This window comes from Mixophyes fleayi, chromosome 1 (assembly GCF_038048845.1).
Source record: "Mixophyes fleayi isolate aMixFle1 chromosome 1, aMixFle1.hap1, whole genome shotgun sequence".
Taxonomy (NCBI): domain Eukaryota; kingdom Metazoa; phylum Chordata; class Amphibia; order Anura; family Limnodynastidae; genus Mixophyes; species Mixophyes fleayi.
The window spans coordinates 321274436-321295994 of NC_134402.1; the positions used below are offsets into that span (position 1 = coordinate 321274436).

Here is a 21559-nt window from a genome sequence, read left to right on the forward strand (position 1 = left end):
ATGGATTTTTTTATTTTTTTTGCAGCCCAGGGATGGCCTGTTTCACTTGCATTGAGAGCTCTTATACCACATTTTGTGGGTTCACAGCAAGAGCTTTCAAATGCAAAAGCCACACTTGAAATCAACTCCAGCCCTTTTTGCCTGCTTAATTGATAAAAAAAACAAAACACAACAAAAGGAACAGGCCACATCTGTCTATTAAGCAGGTTATAGGTTAATTTTCCAATTACTTTTGTGCTCTTGAAAAAGAGGGGGCTACATATTAAACAGCTGTAAATCCTAACCCATTCCTCCAATTTTGGCATGAATACCCTCAACTTAAAGCAGATATAATGAATATGGCCTTAAATGTCAGTGTCAGGAGCCGCGGCGGCCTCGGGCACCGCCGCGACTCACTTCCTGTGCCAGTGAACGTCCCGGCTGTCTCCATGACGACCGGGGCGTCACTTCCGGTTTCTCGTGCCAAGGCAACGGCCGGACGCCTAGTGTAGCAAGCGGTGCGCCCCGGCAAGTGAGGCAGCCGGGCGCATGCGCTAGGATAGCCTGCGGGCTAATTATTATTGGTAGCGCACCTGGGATGCATTTCAGGGCTAAGCCCTGATTGGCCAAAGTCTGTATATAAGGCAGGGAGGGCTTAGCCTCCCTGTCGGTTATAGCGTCCAGTTACCTGTCAGTTTAATCTGCTCCTGCTCCTGCCTTGTATTGGTGAAAACCTGTTGGACTGCTTCCCTGTGTATGACCCCTTGCCTGGATTTGGACCCTGCCTGTGTTTCTCGTGACCCTGACCTCTGGCTTGTTTACCGACCTCCCTATCTGCTCATGACCCTTGACCTCGGCTTGTTTATTGGAATTTCTACCTGCTGCCGGCCCTTGTCCTCTGCTTGGACTTTTACTCTGCTTGCCTGGGTTCTCCCCAGCCGGTACACACTTCACGACCCTCCGTCAGTCTGCAGCCCAGTCGGTCCCCACCATCAGGGGCTCCAGTGAACACCTGACTGGCAGAGTAGACTCCGGGCTGTGTTGTGCCGGCTGGAGGTGTTCCTAACAGTCAGACTATAATTTGAATATGCTTTAGTAAACAGATAAAATTACAAATACTGGGAGAGATTCAATTCCCAGCGTTGTTTTTTTAGAACAACGTGGGGTGAGTATCATTACTGTTAAAATTACCGTACTAACACGGATTTCTGCTTGCAGCTCAGGGAGTTGAAATGTGCCAATGGTAGTTCCGCCACTGCACCCCATGTTGTTCTAAAGAACACAGGGAACTGAATCTCCCCATATGTGTCAGTGTCCAAATACATATGGACCCAAGTGTGTGTAGGTGTAAATATATATATATATATATATATATATATATATATATATATATATATATATATATATAAAAAAAAAAACCTCCATGTACATAATCAAATCTGTTTGCCAGCACACCAGATATTTGTGAAAAGGAAGTGTTGATATCATAGCAAGATAAACACTTTATATCATGGCTGCTCAGATTGCTCCTAGCCATTTATAGAAATCAAATGCCGCTTTCATTTCATATATAAATTTGATTTTATAAGAGGGTGTGGGCAGGCTGGTTAGCATTGCTATAAGGCAGGTGTGCTGGCAATGCTGATTTGATTTTTAATCAAGTTGTTTTATAAACCTGGGCACAGGGCCGAATTAACAATGGGCCTGATGGGGCTACAGCCCCGGGTCTGGCCACAGGCCCAGGCCAGCCAGGAGAAAAACAAAATATTTTTTTGTGAGGGCACCTGGCGTGAGGAGTGTGGCGAGACATCCCTGTCATTGGAAAGCAACAGGCAATTGTGGGGCTGCCTGTTGCTGAGTGGGGTGGGGGCTGCTTCCACCCAGTCCCAGATGGAGGTCAGCGGCATTCAACACAATAGGTAGGAACAATTAATTTTTTTAACAGGGTGTATGTGAAAATATAATATGTTAATACACACGGGCCATTGACACTTGCATAGGGATCAGTTCCTTTTCTTACAACAAAATTTCCAACTTTTTCAATTTAGTGTTTGACAATTTGTATTTTAAAGTCTGCTCAGATGTATAAACACTTGAAGAAAGAAGAGTTATATATAACAAATCTTATAACATTCCCCTTTGGCCATGTGAAGAGGTATGAAAATGAGCAACAACTGATAATCACATTCTCACACATTAACGGCACAGTTTGTATCAATAAAAATCATATTTTGCTCTGTATTTGGCGACGCTTTCATGGCTGCCCTATGTATTGTGTGGTGGTCACAAGGGTGCTGTGGTATTGTGTGGCGGTCACAAGGGTGCTGTGTGGTCTTCTGCTACTGTAGCACATCCACTTCAAGGTTGGATGTGGTGTAAATTCAGAGATGCTCTTCTGCACCCATGGTTAATTGAGTTACTATCGCCTTCCTATCAGCTGGAACCAGGTTGGCCATTCTCTTCTGACGTCTCTCATTAACAAGGCGTTTCCGCCTCTCACGAACTGGCCTGGGAGCGGGACCTTGGTGGGGAGCTCTCGGAGGAGGAATGGTCTGACATTTACGAAAAATGCCGCCTCTAGTTCCATCTGCGTTAGAATCAAGGAGAACGTCTACAAAGTGCTATACCGATGGTACTACGTGCCTTCGCGTCTATGCAGAATTCTCCATGACTCATCCGATCGGTGTTGGCGAGGGTGCTCCCAAGAAGGCACATTCCTCCACATATGGTGGTTGTGTCCAAAATTATCAGGCTTTTGGGTTGAGATTAGAGGCCTGATTAGTGCAATTCTTCAGGTGGACATCCCCCTGGAACCCAAATTCTTTCTACTCCCTCTGAGGGCTCCCTCGGCATCCTGACACCAGAACAAACTGATTAAGCACATTGTTTCGGCAGCTACTTGCCAAATAGCGGCAGACTGGCGTATGCAATCCCCTCCCTCCATGCAGTCCATAATCAATAGAGTCTGGCAGACTCATCGGATGGAGTATATGACCAGCATTATTCGGAACACTTCGAGAGCTTTCACCAAGGTTTGGGATCCATGGCTAGCCTTCTTTCAGGCGTGCCCACCCTTTACATAGCCCAGTTCTAATACCTCACTTCTTTCTTGGACTTCTCTCCTTTTACAGTGGATCTAGTCACTTCTTCCTTTTCTCTCACTCCTTTCTTTCTCTATACTCTCTCTTTCTTTCTCTCCTCTCTCATTAAAAACTTGAGGCCATTCGCTACTACAACATTTAAAGGTTCGTTTGACTAAGTGTTTCACTGGATCTTTGCTGAGCATTGATTTGATTACTTGTTGTCCATTTCTTTCAACTGTATTGTTTATGTCAATCGTCTCTTATTGTTGTACTGACCTTACCAAAATAAAACTTTAAAAAAAAATAAAAAAAAAATAAAAACCCCAAGGTGTTTCCACCCACAGAACTGCCGCTCACTGGATGGTAATGGTTTTGAGCATTGTTCTCTGTAAACTGTAAAGATTGTTGTGTGTAAAAATTCCAAGAGATCAGCCACTTCTGAGGTACTGAAACAACTCATACAGCACCAACAATCATTCCACAGTTAAAGTTACTTAGATCACATTTCTTCTCTATTCAGATGTTTGGTCTACAATTTTTGAACATATCTGCATTCTTTTATGCATCGAGTTTCTTCTTGAATGGCTGATTACATATTTGCATTAACTATCAGGTAAAACTAAGTGTACAGTGAATGTGTGTATATAGCATTATATATCGCCATCAGATTTCATAGCACTTTAAAATTATTCATCAGTTATTTATATAGAGCCACTAATTTCCCAGCGCTGTACAGAGAACTCATTCACATCAGTCCCTGCCCCATTGGCGCTTACAGTCTAAATTCTCTAACATACACACAGACAGACTAGGGACATTTTTTTTGATAGCAGCCAATTAACCTACCTGTATGTTTTTGGAGATTGGAAACAAACAGTGATAAAACAATACTGGTTAATACATACAGACATAGGTAAGCGGGCCCTGCTCGCAAGCTTACAATCTATGGGACAATGGAAGTTTGAAACACAAGGGTAAATGCTCCATCATATTGCATATTGGTCCAGCTAGAAGGCAGAGGTGAAAATTGTGTAGTGGGCTGTATGAGCAGTCACAAAACAGTGTTGGTCAGAGGTTTTTCGTCTTTTGTTAGCTGTGTAGAGTGTGGTAATATGGTAACCTAGGGAGATTAGGAGAGTAGTTGAAAAATATCATAAGCTTGTCTGAAGAGGTGGGTTTTCAGAAAATATTTAAAGACTAGTGGAAAGTCTTATTGGGCGAGGGAGGGAATTCCACAAAGTGGGAGTAGCACGAAAAGAGTCCTGTAACCGGAAATGGGAGCATGTGATGAGAGTGGAAGAGAGACACAGATTTTGTGGAGAACGGAGGTGTTAAGTTGGGAGATATTTTGAGACAAGTGAGGAGATGTATGTTGGTGCAGTTTTGTGATGGCCTTGTATGTTAGTAGAAGAATTTTATATTGGATTCGTTGAAAAACAGGCAACTAATGTAGAGACTGACAGAGAGGCTCAGCAGAGGAAGAACGGTTTGCAAGGAAAATCAATCTAGCCACAGCGTGCAAAATATACTGTAGGGGTAAGAGTCTGATTTTGTGAAGACCAGTAAGGAGGGAATTGCAATAGTTGATGCGGGACATGATGAGTGCATGAATTGAAGTTTTTGCAGTGTCTTGTGTGAGATATGCAAGTTTTTTGGAAATGTTTTTTAGATATGTGCTGCATGATGTAAATATAGAGTTGATGTGGGGATCAAAGCATAGTTGCGAGTCAAGGATTACACCTAGGCTGCAAGCTTGCAGGGCGGGGTGGGATTTATGGTCGCGTTATCAACAGAAATAGAAAGGTCAGGCAAGACGCTTTTGTTGGTGGGTGGGAATATTATTAATTCTGTTTTCAAAAGATTGAGTTTAAGCTGACGGAAGGACATCCAAGATGAAATGGCAGAGAGACAGTCAGTAAATAGAAACAACACAGATGGCAAGAGATAAGGAGAGGATAGATACGTTTGTGTATCATCTACATAGAGAGGATCCCAAAATCCAAAAGAAGTGGATTAGTTTTCCCAAGAGAAGCAGTGTAGATAGAGAATAGCAGAGGACCTAGGACGGAGCCTTGTGGTACTCCAACTGATAAAGGAAGCGTAGCTGTGGTGGATCCAGAGAAATTAACACCGAGTTATTAGATAGGTAGGATGAGAACCAGGATAGGACAGTGTCTTGAAGACCTAGGGATTGTAGCGTTTGTATGAGAAGAGAGTGGTCAACAGTGTCAAATGCAGCAGAGAGATCCAGGAGAATTAGAAGAGCGTAATGGCCTTCAGTTTTAGCTGTGATCAAATCAATGACAACCTTGGTCAGGGCAGTCTCTGTAGAGTGTTGAGAGCGAAAGCCTGACTGAAGAGGATCCAATAAGTTGTTTGCAAAAAGAAAGCATTTGACCAATATAGATATATATATATATATATATATTATTTAGATTCAAGTTAAAAACATTTTTTATTAATCTTCTTAAGTTTTCAGCTCCCTGTACTTTGTTCAATGTTGAAAACCTGATTCTTTATGTATTTCTGTTAAAGCACTTTATAAATCCCCTAAGCTGGCTCTAATTATTTCTAAAATACAGTACAGCTTTGAAATGGAGACGATAAACATGCCATGCTCCACTTCTGGTTCGGCCCCTATCACAAAATGGTTTAAGTGGCGTGCATACGTTACAGAGGGAGCGGGTGCAAACAGAGGGTCATCTTCCTCCCCTCCCATCCACTCGCTCCTGGCTTTACCAGATTCCCCCCAGGAGAATTAGTGGTTCCCTCCACGGCATCTATTGGACGTTCTATGTTTCTATGATGTTTCATTGCAATACTCATTGAGCAACCACCCCCCTTTTTTTCTGTACCCCAATTATTTTGCAAAAACTTCAATAATTATTGATGGGGGAAAAAGAAAAAAAAGAAAGAAAAAAAAAAAAAGCACTTTATAAATTAAAATAAACCACCATTATATTTTTGCCTTCAACAGTCAATAAAATAACATACCTTTACCTCTCAACTGTCCCGATTCCATCAGGATAGTCCTGATTTTAGGGGAACTATCTTGACTAGCAAAGAGCTTGTCCCAGCATGAGGAACAGCTGGGATGTATTTCCACTCTTCACTTTACATACATGCTGTGTGAACCAGTTGGTGGTGCACTCTTTATATAAGGGAGGGAGATGTAGATGGCTGGAGAGAAGTGCAAGCTATGTCCTCCATGGTGCTGGCCACACCCATACACATCTGGCCACACCCACACATCACTGGCCACACCTCCTGTGGGACAGAACTTCTCACAACAGGCCCTTTATAATTTCCAGGCCCATGTGGCCCTGCCTGGGCAGCAATGATATAAATGGCTAATATGATATATATCAGCATTGTCATTCATAAAATCATATTAGCATTGCCATTATATAAAACATAAATGGTAGCATTGAAGAGTCAAATTTAATGGTTGCGGGCAAATGTAGTGTTGATATCGATGCAGTTCAATATTTACAGCTGCAAGTAGCTTTGTGATATGCCCCCAACAAGGGCGCAAAGCCAGTCACTATAGGAAGAATGGAAAGGGGCCTTAGTGAGTTTTAGTGAGTGTTCTAGCACTTTAAACACCCCCCCTCCTCCCATGTAGGCTTGGGACTCTCCCTCAATGATGTGACCATGTCCCACTCACATCAGCAAATAATATTACTTCATACTTGCCAACTCTCCCGGAAAGTCCGGGAGACTCCTGAAATTCAGGTCAGTCTCCCGGGCTCCCACGAGAGCTAGCATTTCTCCCGCATCCCGGAATTCACCAAGAATCTGACGCGATTCTCGGTGAATCGTGCCATTTTGGCCCCGCCCCCGCGAAAACGTCATTTACGCCTCAGGGGCGGGGCCAAAATGATGCGATTGGCCACACCTCACCCCCTCCAGTCACGCCCCTCTCTCGGAAACAAGTTTCCGGAAGTAGGCAAGTATGTATTACTTCAACACACCACTGTCCTCTTGTAACCAACGCACTAAAATATCTGGCTATGGCGCTGCCTCCCTTACATGCAGCACAAAATAGTGGTATGCAGGTTATACAAGAGAATGGGAGATGGTTAAAGGATGGAGGTCACTTTTAGGCACCAGCCATGCACACCGCTAAGGCACTGATCACACACCATTCAGGCAGCTGCTTGCAACATCCCCTCAATAATTTTCAGCTTCCAGGCTCGTGTCCCTTAATCTGGCACGGAGTGTCCATGACTCACATGGTATTCAGCTACCAGTTATGCCCCTCCCCTTAAAAGGATTAGACTTATATAATAGAGGTTATAGCCATTTTCTCACAACACTGTAGTACATGATTACTGTCTAATTATGCCGGCTCTCATGGGTGGGGTAGTTAGTTATAGACGCATACTCGATCTATACTCATGAAGTCTGTCATACTTAAAGATGTGCGAGATATTTATTTAAACTACCCAGACCCCAACCCTGTGTGCTGCAGTTTGAATGAAAAGATCTTTCTTCATTTGTAGCTCTCTACCCTAGAAACCAGAAGCGTGACAGAGCTTAAAGATAGCAGTTTTACTCATTTCATTTTATGATGCAGTAAACCTGAGAATGGAGCCTGGTGTATATAAAGTCAGAAAAATGGAACTCCATGAAAGAAACCAGTCCAGTATAAAAGTTTTATAAAGGTGCTCACTGAAGTCAAAGAGCACAACAAAAGCCTATACTTGGCAAGAAGTAAAGAAATTCCATTCCAACTTAACTGTAATGTGCAGTATAAAAACAAACAGGAACTGTATTCATTTATAAACACTAGTAACAATTATGTAACTCTACTTGGTAAAGTAGTACAGTGGCGCACGCAGGGGGGGGGGGGTTTATGAGTCTCTAGAAACCCCCACCTGCGCTAAGTGGCCACTGTCCTATACAGCAGCCGCGGCGCTGTCAAAGAAGCGTCCGCGGCGGTGCTGTATTGTATACAGCACCGCCGCAGACGCTTCTTAGACAGTGCCGCGGCTGCTGTATAGGACAGCGCTGGCGAAACGGAGCTGCTGCGCATGCGCGGCAGCAGCTCTCTCTCTGTGGTTTTTTTTTGGGTCAGCGGGGAGAAACTCCCCCCCCCCCCCCCCCCCGACAATCCTCCCTGCGCCCCTGTAGTGACAGTCAGAGCATTATATTTATATGGTCCTTAGATATGCAACTCTGCAGTTGTAGCTTTATTAGAAAAACTGTACTTGGTTTCTGAAATTAAAACTTTATCATTGAAAACTGCCCAGCGGCATCATAGAGTCCACTTGTGCTGTACAGAGAATATTGTTTTTTTTATTTGGAGTGGCTTATCCATGAAATGGCTGTCAGTTTAGTTTCTGTTAAGCATGATTGCTGAACATCAAACCAATCCTATGTTCTCTCTACAGCACAATCAGCCATGTACATTCTATATGCTGAGCAGTCTTCATGATAAAGCTTTGATTCCCACTACCAAGCACTGTTACTCCAATAATACCGGAATTATTTTGCTCCACTGCTGCTTGGTGTTTTGAGTAAAGCTTGCTACGTTTTCTCACCCTGTATAGTGCATGCTACACATATGATTTCTGCACCGTGTGTAGTGATAGAGAATATATATATATATATACACACACCAGAGCCGTAACGACGGCGGTGCGGGCGGTGCGACCGCCCCGGGCGCAAGCCCAAGTGGGTGCAGCCGCCCGATACCTGACTCCGTGCCCAGAGGAATCGCCGCTCTAATTCAGATCCCCTACAAGCAACAATCCATTCCCGGCAATGCAGTGGAACGCATGTGCGTTCCAACAACAGGAAGTTCGGCATTTGGAACGCAAATGCGTTCCAAATGCCGAACTTCCTGTTGTTGGAACGCATCATTGCCGGGAATGGATTGTTGCTTGTAGGGGATCTGAATTAGAGCGGCGATTCCTCTGGGCACGGAGTCAGGTATCGGGCGGCTGCGCCCACTTGGGCCAAGTATCCTGGCAGAGTGTCAGTTTGGACATGTTTTATATGCAGGTGTGATACCTGTTGATTATAATATGAAGAGACCCTAATGTCCTGCCATTTGTAGCAGCCACTTCTATTACTTTTTATATCTAAGCTTTGCCAGTGCAGCTCATACATACAGTACTCTTTATACCACCTTCTTTATAACATCGCTCTTGTTTACCATCAGGTTTATTCTCCACACAAAAGTACATTTAAATATATTATGTCCAGTATACACCAACTTTCTATACCAGCAGTTTTGTCTATATATTTAGTGGGAATTATATGGAGCACTTTATAATGTGTACTGTATGTAGTATTTGTAGGGTATGTACAAACATAAACATGAATATTTTGGTGAAGAACAAACTTGGAAAACCTCTACATCAAAGTCCTGCTCTCGCCCCTAATAGTATGTCTCCTTCCGTTATATTGACATCTGCTTGGGTTCATCATGAAAAGTGCCTATTTGTGTTTTGTGATTATTGTGTTTTTGATTATTTGCTAAAACATCCAGTTGTTACAGTGAGATATAAATTAAATGCTGCTTGATGTGAGCATGTCATCATTATTTGATACAACATAGACAGGAAATTTGTGCTTACAGCAAATTGCATTATATTATAATATATACAAATTCTTTCAGTAAAGTGCTAGCCACACCCATATTAAGTTGGCCACACCCACTTGTCAAATGCCACTCCCACTTAGATGGGGGGCGCCGGTGCCCAGTCTCGCCCAGGGCACCACAATGTCTAGTTACGGCACTGACACACACACACACACACACACACACACACATATATACACACACATCCATAATAACTCTGCATTCTGGGTGCCAGGGTCTGAGATTACATTCACCATCAATTCCGAATGCTGCAATGGGACGCCAAGTACCCTAGCCAGCTATTATGGTTGCCAGAATAGAGAGTTTTATGTATATTGACCATCAATACTATCTGACATTCTCTGGCAGACGTGGGTATGCTGGCACTTGAAGTACTACAACGGTCTGCATAGCTCAACACTTAATGGGAGCATGGCATGCAGGGTCCTGTAGTGCACCCCATTGACAAAAAAGTTTGTTTCCATGGGTGTTGAAAAAGCCCTTGCGTTTTCAGCATTAAACTTACGCGGGGTGGTGGTCGTGGGGGGTGTCTGCAATTTTTTTTTTTAAAAAAAAAAAGTTATTTCCAGACCCAATATTCCCTAGGGAATCTAGCCCTTGCTGACCGCTCTAGGGCTGGTTGTCACTATGGTGGGTGGTATCCACGCTATAGGTTTCCCTGCTATAATGCCACCAGCCCAAGCTGTCAAGCCTAGTGCTGGTTCTGGTAATTTCAGAGGTCCCCAAGCTTTTGGTCCCCCGATGATTTTGCCAATACCACCCTAGGCTGGCAGCATCAGGGCTGGCTATGCTTTCTGGTTTTGTTTTATTATTTAACAAACTTACAGTCCACTTTAAGCGTATCTTATGAAAACATACACAATTTGCATACTATAAAGAGCAGGACAGATCTCCAACTCTGAATTGGGGTGAATGTACATCAAAGTTGTGTACATTTTTTTTTTTTTTTTAAAGCGCAAGAGATGCTTTTTTTTGCATTCAACTCTGCATGAACCCCTTAATCTACAAAAACTGCAGTCTCTTGGTATGTTAAGCATTTAATCATTACACATATCTATGCAATGATCTTTGTATTTTATTTATGCATTTTTATTGTGTTAACCCTGTAATATCCTCATGCTTCCAGCTAGTACTATGTAACATTGGTATATTTCTCATATTGGTTATTTGTTAAGACTATTTTACAAAAGCAGCTCCTCCAAGCAGTCTAATTGAATTGACTGCCACATATAGATAGAATGGATGGTTAGTATACACAAAACCTTATTCCAGCACACACAGATGATTAAGGCATCAGAGCTCCATTCCAGCACCCAGTATGTATGGCTAAGGTAGTCAGGCCCCATTCCGACACACTGAAAGGATGGTTATATAGCTCAGACCCCCGTTTTGGCACCCAGAACAGATGTCCAAGGTACTTGGAGCCCTATTCTGGCTGCCGGAATGGATGGCTAAGGTGTTTGCAGACCAATTCAAGCAGAATGAATGGTTAAGCAGCTTATACCCCCATTTCGGCACCCAGAGCCCCTTTCTGGCAGTCATAATGGATAGCTACAGTGCTCAGAGTCCCATTACTGCAGGCAGAATGGATGGTTACAGTACTCAGAGCTTCATTCTGGCATTCAGAATAATTGGCTAAGGTACTGAGACCCCATTCCAGCACTGGGACTGGATGATTAAGATACTCAGAGCCCCATACTGACAATCAAAATGGATGGCTAAGGTAAGAAAGAGAATATACATACACACACCAATATATATCTCCACACTTAGAAACACTACATAGTACAGAGAAGATATCTGTGCAGCAGAACAGAATACACAGCAAGCTTCGCTCAAGACACCAAGCAGCAGAGGGCACTGTAGGAAGCCGACTCATTCCGGCGTTCCAAGATTAATGCAAACCACATATGCAGCCCCAAACCAGTGAAGGCAATGCAAAACCTGGTTACCTCTATTCAACACCCTGTAGTGATTTATGTATAAAGTCACAATACTTCTCCTTTGCATTACTTCATTTTCATGCACTTTGCCATCTCTGTAAAAGATTCCTTTATACCCATAGTAAGTCATTAGCAAGTGACAATCCAAGTGCTGAAATAGTGCTTGGAAAAACTGTCCCAAAGGTGTTAATGATCGGTATATTGGCTGTAGTCAGGGGAGGGCTGGCAAACTTCAGCCTGGGAGGGCAAAACTTGACTTAGCAGTCTATTTTAAAGGGAAAAAAAACACAGGTGGCCCAGTGAGCCAGCTCAAGGTAGCCCATTCCAGGCCCTCCCCGACACCCAGCCCAGTCTGCCCCTGGCTGTAGTCCTGCTTAAGCATTCAGCTCTTATTTGTAGTGTTAATTGATTTTTGAACGCTCTGCAACTGGCTAATGTCAACTGGCTAATATTCACCAAACTAATATTTTATTTCCACTCCAGCGAGTTGCATTTATAGTACTTAGCAATCAAGCTCTGTAATAGTTTACAGAGGACTATATTATGCTACTAGAACCTCTGATCGTAGAGAGTTAAAAGAATACAGGCATCTATGCTGGGAGATTTCTGTAAACACATTCATACATATTTTTTACTATATAAGAAATTAGAATAGAGATATTAAGCTGAAATTTGGGGGAAAACTAGGGACATATTATACTGTGAGCCATAAGGCAAAAACCTTGGGTTTCCATATAGAACTAGCAGGTGTAGCCTGCTGCATGCTACCTAGTTGTATAAACTTCATGAATGAGGTGAACACGAGCAGGTCTCAGATGGATGAACTAACATATTAAACATAAGGGCATGACTTACACATCCTTAGCGGGCAGGTTCTTCCCTTCCACCAGTCTGAAATACAGAGCAGTATTCCTGGCCATAACGGAGAATTACTCAAATCAAGTTGCGAGTGACTTCAGATATAAGTATGGTCAGCAGCCTATACACTGCCCTTTAATTCCAGCAGAGACCCTCCGTACTCCGCCCTCATCCATTCTCAGCTGCCCCGTGTTACTGATTATCTTGTGTTTAGCACTCGGGTAAATAAAAACAATCCTTTTACAATCCCACTTTCATGATCTATACATTTGATGCCCTCTTCAGCGAGCGGTAGGGACAAAAACCCTTCGTCTACTCTTCCCTTCAGCGTGACAGCCTGACAAACTCAGTATCCACTATATCACAGCACTTCTTGCCACATTAGGATAGCAGTGTCTAGGATCCAGGATTCAGCCATGTGTTATTAGACCGGCAGTTGAGGTCTGTTACAAGGATTTCAGCACCATATATTTAGTCGAACACAACAGCCACAGGTTGAAAGCGCAGATATGAGCAAGAATTTTCTTCTGCTGCTTTTCCCTGCCTCCAAACTGTGACAGTGAGAACTGCATGTGGTAGGAGGAGACAGCTCAGCCCCCCCTGCAGGTAGTCTTGTGTTATGAGAAAGAGCCTCTGTTTACCTGTGTATATCTCTGCACGACTCTGCTGCATGGAACAAGCTCCCTGCTGTTAGGATGGCAGGAATCCTGCTGCCTGTCTTCTGCTAATACAGAGCTGCTCACTCAAGAACTTAACCCATTGTATCAATTTTAAAGGTATGTGTGAATATTTCCCATACACTATCATAAATTCCTCTGTGGTGGTTTTCCCAAGTGCACCTAAGTTCACCAAGGACAGATGGCCTCTATTGTCTAAAGTTAAGGTCATAGGGTCAACATGCACAAGAATGCAAATATGTTATTTTTACCCTCCGTGTCAGTGTCATTGCAACCCCTTCTGTGTCACTCTCAAAGCAGACCCCTCCGTGTGTTTCCCACTGATGCCCCCTCCGTGTGTTTCCCACTGATGCCCCCTCCATGTGTTTCCCACTGATGCCCCCTCCGTGTGTCTCCCATTGCAGCCCCCCTTCCCCATAGGTCTCATTGCAGACCCCCTCCTCACCCCATAGGACAGTTATTAGTGTCATACATTTATTTTTAAAGGCACAAGGCTAATCTTTCTGCACAGACTCTTTGGAGCACTCCCGCCCCTTATCTGGTTCTGGGTGGAGGAGTAAGTAGCACTGGCCAGTTGGAGGATTTGGGTGGAGTGAGGGGTTTCTTGCAAAATATAGAGTATGTCTCTGGTGCGCATAGTGTTGCAGCGCTTAGTAGAGCCGTTAAGTGAAATTTCAGGTAATATCTTGGAGCCACTTACATCTCTCCGAAAGGGGTTTGACACACCAACATCCTCCCACTACACAGGCAGACCCGAGTCCTACCTGCTCTCTGACCTCTGGTAGCCCCTCGAGCTTATGGTGCAATTCTAGGCTCACATTGCTCAATGTAAAACAAAGCTTCAAACACAGAAATGTCACATAAAATGAAGATAGTACTGATGTCTCATGATTCATTTAATCCATACATGATGCTAAACTGGGCAGCATTTTAGGAGAAAAGCAAAAGTTTTAGTTAATGAAAGAGTTGACTCTAATCTGGTAGCAGGCTGGACTTTGATGTGAAATCTGCAGAGTTTGATGCACCTCTTTGGGGAGTGTATCCTGTACACAACCTGATTCTTGTTTGCGGAGGCATCTCTTGAAAGTCAAGAGCACACACCTTGATCTGGAGAGTTTGTGGGCGCAGAAGTCCAGGTTACATCATCCATAGATTCAAGATTTCCAGTCCAGGGGCAGGCTGGGGTTGTGGGAGTTGGTAAAATGCTCATTGGACAGCTCTCATTTTTATAGACTGACACTTAGGGGGTTATTCAATTGACGGCGTGATCGCCGAAAATCGAGCGCTCTAAAAATATTACCGTTAATACGGTAATTACTCGCTGAATTTCCCTGAGCTGCAAGCTGAAATCCAGCGAGTAAATTACCGTATTAACGGTGTTTACGCGCAATATTACCGTATTAACGGTAATATTTTTTGAGCGCGAGTATTTTAGCGATCTCGCTAACAATTGAATACCTCCCTTAGGGTTATATTTACTAAACTGCGGGTTTGAAAAGTGGAGATGTTGCCTATAGCAACCAATCAAATACTAGCTGTCATTTTGTAGAATGTACTAAATAAATGAAAGCTAGAATATTCTGTATATATATTTGGATAGAGACTCCGGGAGTGCACACAAATAGAATAGAGAGAAATAACCACAGCATGGTAAGCTGAACCAATATGAATGCAGCCTACTCATTGGTGTAGCAGAATGGGTCACAATTGTTGCAACTACATCGGGACCCTGAGTTACTCCTATAGTACTTTCACAAATGTAATATTGTATCATACTTGTCATACCTTTGAATCACTTTGGATAGCGATAGAGATATAGAACAGGTTGAAAATGGGTGTGAAAAGAAAATATGGCCTAAAATTTTGCACGGATAGTGATGCACAGTCATCCAAAAACAATGAATGCATGACAAGAGGATTCATTTAGTGTTATTCTTAGTGAAAGGACATGCACCCCTAGCAGGTAGCAGTGAAACATTCAGGAATGTGAAGTGACCTGTGCTATCATTGACTGATCTCACTTCAGTTGCCTGTCCAGCAGAAAACTCCAGCAAAAATCTGCGTTAATAGCAGGAAAATAGTTTCCCTCGGCAGCCGGGGGTGTGCCTGTTTATCAGAAGCAAGGGATGAAATTTTCATCACCTAAACTGCTTACTCTCAGGCTCTTAATAGCCATTATTTAAGGAATTTCAAGATTGTGAAAATATGATGCTTTTGGAAAATGTCTGTTTTAGAAAAGTAAGAGGCCTTGAAAATATCCCTAGCATGCTTGCCAACTCTCCCAGAATGTCCGGGACACTCCCAAAATTCGGGTAGGTCTCCTGGACTCTCCCGGGAGAGCGGGCAAGTATCCCGCATACGGAACTCATTCATCAAAATGACGCGATTCGCGGTGAATCGCGTCATTTGGCCCGGCCCCCTGCGACAAAATGTCAGGTTTTTGCGGGGCGGGGCCAGAATGACGCTATTCCCCGCACCCCTCCCCCTCCAACCACGCCCCCTGACCGGGATCTCCCGGAATTGCCTTGTCAAAGGTTGGCAAGTATGCTATTATGTGATAGGTAAGTAAAGTAGATAAGTTAAACCTGTTTACATTTTTTGTTCTACTTCTCCAGTTATTGTGAAAGTAATGCGGGTAACACAGTATCTGGAATATTTTTATAGCGATAAAAGAAAAAACCAACAGCACCTGATAATTTTCTGACTCTGTGTATTATCTTTAGCATCTGTAGCACATCTCAAATACTTTGACTTCGTACATGCTTGACATTGAACATGCATAGCAGGAATATCCACCAGGTTAGTTTCCTCATTGCTTCTCTGACTTTTTTGTTCATCCTTGTTTCCTTATATAGACCAATACTTCAGAAGATGGACAAACTCAATTTCCACTCATTTGAAAGTTCTTATGCATGATGTATTTAATTTCATTAAAAAGCTGCAAGACTTTCCAGATGGGTGCCCTAACCTAAAGAGCACATTTACTCATCTATATCCATAGCCTGGGTCCAATTAGGAGCCCTTTATAAGTATGGTCCTGTTAGTCCACCATCTCAGATTCAGCATACCTTCCAACCATCCCAATTTAGGCTCTGTCCCGCCATCCCAATCAGGAGGAGAGTTAGTAAGTATTGTCTGCAGAGCAACAGTGAACGTTTGCCATGCGCATTGGTGCATACGGCAATGAAGATGAGGAAAGGAGAGAACGGGGCAGCGTAGCGCTTCAACATCGCTAGGTTCACCCCGGAGGTGTGACCACTCCCCCACCGTGATGCGGCCACGCCCCTATTGAGTCATATACCTCTATGGGATCTGTGATCTGACCCCGTTTAACTAGCAATGAAGAACTTTGATTTTCACCTCAAGCCTTAAAATACGAATGCCCTCTCAAGGTGGCATTAGCGTAGCCTTTTCAATGGAGTCCATAAGTCTCCATTGCCACCGAAGAAGCCTATTTGGATCCATCACCGGGTCCAGGGCCGGATTAACCCGAGGTCTAACTGGGCTATAGCCCAGGGGCCTCGGGGATCCAGGGGGCCCTTCAAAGTCCTCAGCAGCATCATTGATCGGTCCGGGGGCGGGGGCCGATCAATGCTGCTGAGCACTGTCAATGCAGTCATCCGTCCCCGGCGCCGCTCAGTAATCTGCTTACTGAGGAGATCTCGCGAGAGTTTGTGAACTCGCGCGAGATCTCCTCAGTAAGGAGCTTACAGCGCGCCGCGGAAGGAGGACTGCACTGACAGGTAAGTGCTGCGGTGGGGCCTCACGGGGGGCGGCGGGCGGCTCACATTGGGGGCCTCACGGGGGAATGGAGGCCCCCTTATCCCAGGGGCCTCCATTCCCTTAATCCGGCCCTGACCGGGTCCCATCGCAATATGCAGTGATACAAAATGATGCTTATTGTCACTCATTGTATTTCAACTGTATTTTATCTTTTTTTTAGCTATGACTAGAGTATAGATTTCAGGGTAGGTTTCACACATCGAAGTCCAGCTGTTGCTTTTCAAACCCGATGTCCGGCACGCTTCCTCTACTCTTCCCTACGCTTCAGGTGCAGAACCCTTTGCCACAATCCTATTATATACAACAGAAGGCGCATGGCACTATAAGGGCAGCTCTAAACCTGTGTTCTGACCTGTGACCCATCCTATTCATCAGCTCAGCTATTTAAACCTACTCTGTGCACAGGCCTGTGCCAGAATATTAGGCTCCATACATTTACTCCAGCATTCCAGTGCATATTGTAGCTGATTCCTGTGTATTCTGACTCGGACTGTTTCTGACTTCTCTTCTGCCTGTCGTTTAGTACTGTTTATGCCTGATTGTCGCTGAGCAGGCTTGTTCTGACACTCCTTTCATTTTCTGATTTAGCACCCTGCAGTCCGTTTGTCTACCAGTCCCAGCTACGTTGAACAGTCTCTTTTTGCTGTTATCAGCTGGTCAGGCCTGGTGGCAGCGCACAGGGCTGCGTCCTGCGAATCCACCAGTAGCAAAGCCCAAACCTCCTTGCGGGGGACGTTGGCAAAAACTGGGGGTTCGTTAGACTCCGCGCTTATGTTACAACCAACGTTAATCCAAGTTGACGAAACAGAATCCACTGAATCTGCTTGAATCATGACATTAGGGACATAATAAAAATGAGAACCCTTGACGCCTGTGAATTTAAAGATTTTGATCAAAATATGAACCAATACCTCATATTTCTATTGTGTTACATATATTCAGATTTGTACTGGACAAGAAAAATAATATTTTTTGTGTTCTAGAAGTATTTCATGTATTTGTTCTGGAAGTATTTCAGGCAGTGTGCTTCTTACCACAGTTAAAGTTACAGAAGCAAGGCTCTGCTGTTTTTATTAAACCAAGGGCCAACATAACACATGATGTCACTAAGCTACAGGTATTTAAAGCAAAAGAAATGTAAAAAGTAAAAGATAACATATATTATATGATGGTTGGTCTCGAGCTCCCAGCTTATCTTAAACTGTCAAAAACTGGAGATGTTTTTAACAGTGTTTCAAATTACCTCTTGCTGTTATAGAAGGAAAAAGAAAGACAAGTACAGTCATGTCTATATCTTCATGTTGCCAAGGACGAAGCACTTCAATTATAGTGCATTGGTGTGACATAAAGATGTGTCCTGATGCAGAATTGGTGCATTGTGTATCCGCACAACACACCAAATGGCTGATAATCTCCCTCTGCACATACACCTTCTAACCCTTAGGCTAAAGATAATTACTTAAATACCTGAAATATGACAGGGACACAGATTTCAATTTTGGCGCCAGAATGTCACAGTTTTAACTGTTTAAATGATGGTGGCAACGAAAGCAAATGCAAGTCCGCTAACTAGCTAATCCTATACAAACAAACATAGGGATATCCAACAGGCCCACAATCCCATGCACTACGTAAAAAGCGTGGGAGAGACTACTGGCCTCTAAAGGTGCGCCCGCGGAAGCGACACCCAGGGCATTTGCAGAAATGACCCTGACAGAGACATAGATTGAAGGGGGAAGAATCCTGCGGCCCAACCTATATCTTGCGCCATGTATTAGTTGCTGACTGCACTGCTTTTCTACCAAAAGATGTGGTCCTGTAACTAACACACAGTCCGCCACCACCCGACTCTAGAAATCCTACCAAAGAGCCAAAAATCTGGTCTATAAAAATACTTAACTCTTCGTCTGTGAGATGAAATCTATAAAGACGAGGGAAGCCGAATGTAATCAAAGGGGTATTAAATAACCACTCCTCCTTAAATCCTGATATAATTAGAGACAGACAGGTTAACCTGTTGTCTAACCTTGTCCGTGACCAGTCCACTACAGACACCCCACTAACTTAGTCTAGGGATGACATTGGACCAGCAGATCTTAAGTGCAGGCCAGATATCGGCTTATGAGCTTCAAATCAGCTATGATATCCAAAACGAGCCCAATAGATTTACCTTTACCCAAGTTGTGGCCCCCTAAGGTAATCACTAAAAGAGCTTGATCTCTGGCCATTATGTTAAGCACCACACTTTGAAACTGGGCAAACCATTCCCCTGCCAAACCACTGTATGTACACCAGACTGGGGAAATTGGACAAATCACGGGTCAAGGAATGTCTGCCAGACCAGAAGATGAAGGAGTGGCCAACCGTCCAAACTTGAAGGGGCTTCGGGAACTATCTGTAATTCAGAATACGTCCCGAGTGTCAGTTATAGGCATGGTGGAAAATTCAACCCTATGACAGTCACAAATCACAAAAGGCAATAAATTCAACACCATTGAAAATTCACAAAAGTATGAATAAAAGTTGAGATACAGCTTGGTAAGCAAGGCAGGATTTAACAGCATGTGAATACTGGAGGGGGGGGCAGTTGTGTAAGAGGCAAAACAGTTAAAAACCTTGAAGGTGCTCATGCTATTAGGCCCTCCACCTGAGGAAAAATTAGGTAAATCCCTTCATGCCCTCACTTCCAGAGGTGACAAACAAGTCCTGGGTAACCAACAGCGGGCACGGTACTTTAATTGACCAGGTCAAATTTATGTCTCATAGGTGGAGGATTTCCAAGCACACAATCGTTTAAAGCTCTCCACGGAGGACCCTGCCACTGCCGCACCTATTTTAAAGTAATGGGTGCTGTACTCATCTGGTTCCAGTCCTATAATGTTAAAACATTTCTAAAATGATAAAACCAAAATGGTAGTTGGAAGAGACATAGAGTCAAGGTGGAGCAGCCAAACATGTCTGCCAATAGCTGTAACTAACAAGCCCTAGCCAGTGCTACTGGGGTGTCACGATGTGAGAACACAGCTACCTGCGGATATTGACATGGCGACACTAGGAGGCGTGGAGTCTAACACACTGCCGGTCTTCACCAGGGACCCCCGCAAGGAAGTTTGGATTTCGCAGCAAGCGACGTGCAGGTCGCGACACTCCCAGGAAGCTATCCGGGAGGTGGCGATGAGAATCGTGGTCGTACAGGCTGTGGTCAGGCAACGTGCGGGCAAACAAGGTACAAAATCAGGAACAAAAGAGTAGTCAGCAAGCCAAGGGTCAATCCAGAGAGTGTGGTACAAGACAAAAGTGTAATCCAAAACAAGGTCAATGGAAGCCGGGTCGGTACACAGGGAATCAGACTGGATGCTCAATAACATGAAAACGCTGGAGGCTAGATAACTAGTTGTTCTGGCACCATAATGGTGTCAGAGCCATCCATATATAGGGAGAAGAGGGCATTCATTGGTGGAAAACGCGCAGCGCGTCCCGTTGCCATGGCAGCGGGCATGCATGCGTCTGAGAGGAAGACATGGGGATAAGACGGAATCAGATTGTGCCTCCATAGTGACTCCATGCTCCTTTCCAAATCGATCTGTTTTAGTTTTGTGCAACTTGCAAATCATGGATGCATCTCTTAAAATAACATTCTTAGCCAATAGCCCTGAAGCAGGGGAGAGTTTAGATGCAGATACCAGCCTGCTCAATCTAGGGGCACCGAAATGCCAGCGAAAAAAATGTGCTAGATAATAAGTCTTCTTAGTCAGTAACCGTCACCCCACAAACCGCTGCGAGCAGCTGACGCTACAAGGGGTACCATTAAGATCAACACAAGAGGCAAGTTCGCCGAATGTCAGCCAGTCAAAACAAGAAAGTGCATCAGCCAAAGCACCCATGGAATCCGATGTCAAGTTTGAAGCAGCACAAACCTAATACCTAATAATCCTAAGCGCAGGGGAAGAAGTTGCGCATTTCACACCGGCCGTCGCCCTCTGCAATTTTCCGACAAAAATTTTACCTATCGGGATAATGCGGCAAGCAAAATTAAGGGACTCTTAACACATATTAAATTCGCCTACAAGATATTTTAACCATGTGCCTGATTGACAAAATCAGCTCTCAAGGTCACCACCTTGTTTATATTCCTATTTGTGAATTACCATTTCCACTTAGGTTAAATAATTTTGTGCCAGTGCCAATGGGGTATTATCAGTTCCGACCACCTGTTGGCTCTACAGCAGCTTGCAGACAAATAAAGCCATACAGGCCCAGTCCTCAACATCTGGGGAGCTGATGTCCTCTAACAGACAGTAGGGCAATGTGGCCAATATATTCCCATAGCTACAACACAAATGGAGGTATCAGCTGCCCTCTTATTTTAAAAAGAGGGTGGGAGAGCAGAGTCATTATCTGACTCAAAGGTGGGCATCTAGACAACAGTGCTGGTAGAATCGCCCATACTCAATGCCGTAACATAATGCATCTTGCCTTGTGCACAGGCCTCAGTCTTAACACGGATATCCGTTGACCGAAAATCCTTACAAACTAAACTAAGCGATCTCCCTCTAGTTAACCCCCCAAGTTTATTCTTGAATTGCAAAAAACGCAATTCAAGCTTATGATTTCGGATTGACA

At 43.9% G+C, this 21559-nt stretch overlaps 1 protein-coding gene across 1 annotated transcript in view; it reads right to left on the reverse strand.

Moving 5' to 3' along the window:
- The window catches only part of RASAL1 (RAS protein activator like 1), a 53034-nt gene extending 39996 nt beyond the window's left edge, over positions 1-13038 (reverse strand). The window contains exon 1 of the mRNA XM_075213735.1: positions 12474-13038. Coding sequence (XP_075069836.1) covers positions 12474-12538 — 65 coding nt within the window. The 5' untranslated portion in view covers positions 12539-13038. The remainder of the gene's footprint in view (positions 1-12473) is intronic.
- Between the last annotated feature and the right edge of the window lie 8521 nt (positions 13039-21559).